This window comes from Amphimedon queenslandica, unplaced genomic scaffold (assembly GCF_000090795.2).
Source record: "Amphimedon queenslandica unplaced genomic scaffold, v1.1 AMPQUscaffold_13053, whole genome shotgun sequence".
In the NCBI taxonomy this organism is placed as follows: domain Eukaryota; kingdom Metazoa; phylum Porifera; class Demospongiae; order Haplosclerida; family Niphatidae; genus Amphimedon; species Amphimedon queenslandica.
In genome coordinates this window covers 76,208-77,259 of record NW_003546711.1, presented here as the reverse complement: position 1 = coordinate 77,259, position 1,052 = coordinate 76,208, and the positions used below count along the sequence as shown (strand labels likewise).

Genomic DNA, 1,052 nt, shown 5'->3' with positions numbered 1-1,052 from the left:
GGGCATGTTTATGAGGAAGGCAGAGTTACGTCAGCTTGCTGAGGAATGCGATATGAATGATGAGGATTTCAAAGAGTTTTGTGAACTATTCACATCATTTGGTAGCATCTTTGACCTTAGTCTTGTTGATGATACCAGGGATATTATTATTGTCAAACCTAATGAATTTTTATCTAATCTCAGTAAAGCATTTGACAACCCTCCAGATTCTAAGATGTACACTGAAAATGGCATTATCACCAAAACAACAGCTAGAGAAATGTTTGGGGCCAATCAGGGAGAGACATTCATGTCAGTTCTAGCATTAGTTGGCATGGTAGCAGTGGTGCCAGGTGGAAAGTATGCTGAAGATGAAACTCATGAAGTTTGTTATTACATGCCTTGTGCTCGAAAACGTAAGCAAAAGCGCCTTATAGACAAGGAGGCAGTCAGACTACTACGGAATAATAGACGTCCTATAAACTTTGTCAATTTTGAAGTTGCTTTTACTAATTGCATGTTGAAGCACAGTTTTGTACAACTTCAACCGTCAACTGATGAAAATTGTACCATTATAAAATGCACCGATAACAACAGCATAATAACAATGACCTATAGAGGTGACGAGACTGAAATTAAAGTTATTCCTTCTTCAAAAAAGCACACCCTGTGTGTTGTGCAGGCATTCAAAGAAATAGCAGAAATTATCGATAAAAAGAAGGGCCGTGGACGTTTCAGTTATGCTTTTGCTATTATGTGCTCAAAAAATGAAAAAGAGTATCACCGACTTCCACATGATGTCAAGTTGTGTGATGAATGTAAGTCAAACGCAGAGTATAGTGACTGGATAGAAGCATTGACTGAGGTAGTAAAACATTAAGCATTATGCAAATATTAATAAAATATTTTATAGGAACCAATACCTGAAAAGTTTAAATTTGTGACTGGTAAGTTTTTAATACCATTAATGAAAAATTGTTACTCTCATTGTAGATATTGAATTTGATGATGTCATTTTTGTTACCAAAGAATTAGTAGCATGTTGTGACCAAGAAATGCTGACTGATTTATTC

The 1,052-nt window shown here is 35.7% G+C and overlaps 1 protein-coding gene across 1 annotated transcript in view; it reads left to right on the top strand.

Annotated features, from left to right (window-relative positions):
* Window positions 1-6: 6 nt before the first annotated feature.
* LOC109585507 (uncharacterized) overlaps window positions 7-1,052 on the top strand; it is a 1,440-nt gene continuing 394 nt past the window's right edge. Inside the window, exons 1-3 of the mRNA XM_020001633.1 lie at window positions 7-844; window positions 893-926; window positions 973-989. Coding sequence (XP_019857192.1) covers window positions 11-844; window positions 893-926; window positions 973-989 — 885 coding nt within the window. The 5' untranslated portion in view covers window positions 7-10. The remainder of the gene's footprint in view (window positions 845-892; window positions 927-972; window positions 990-1,052) is intronic.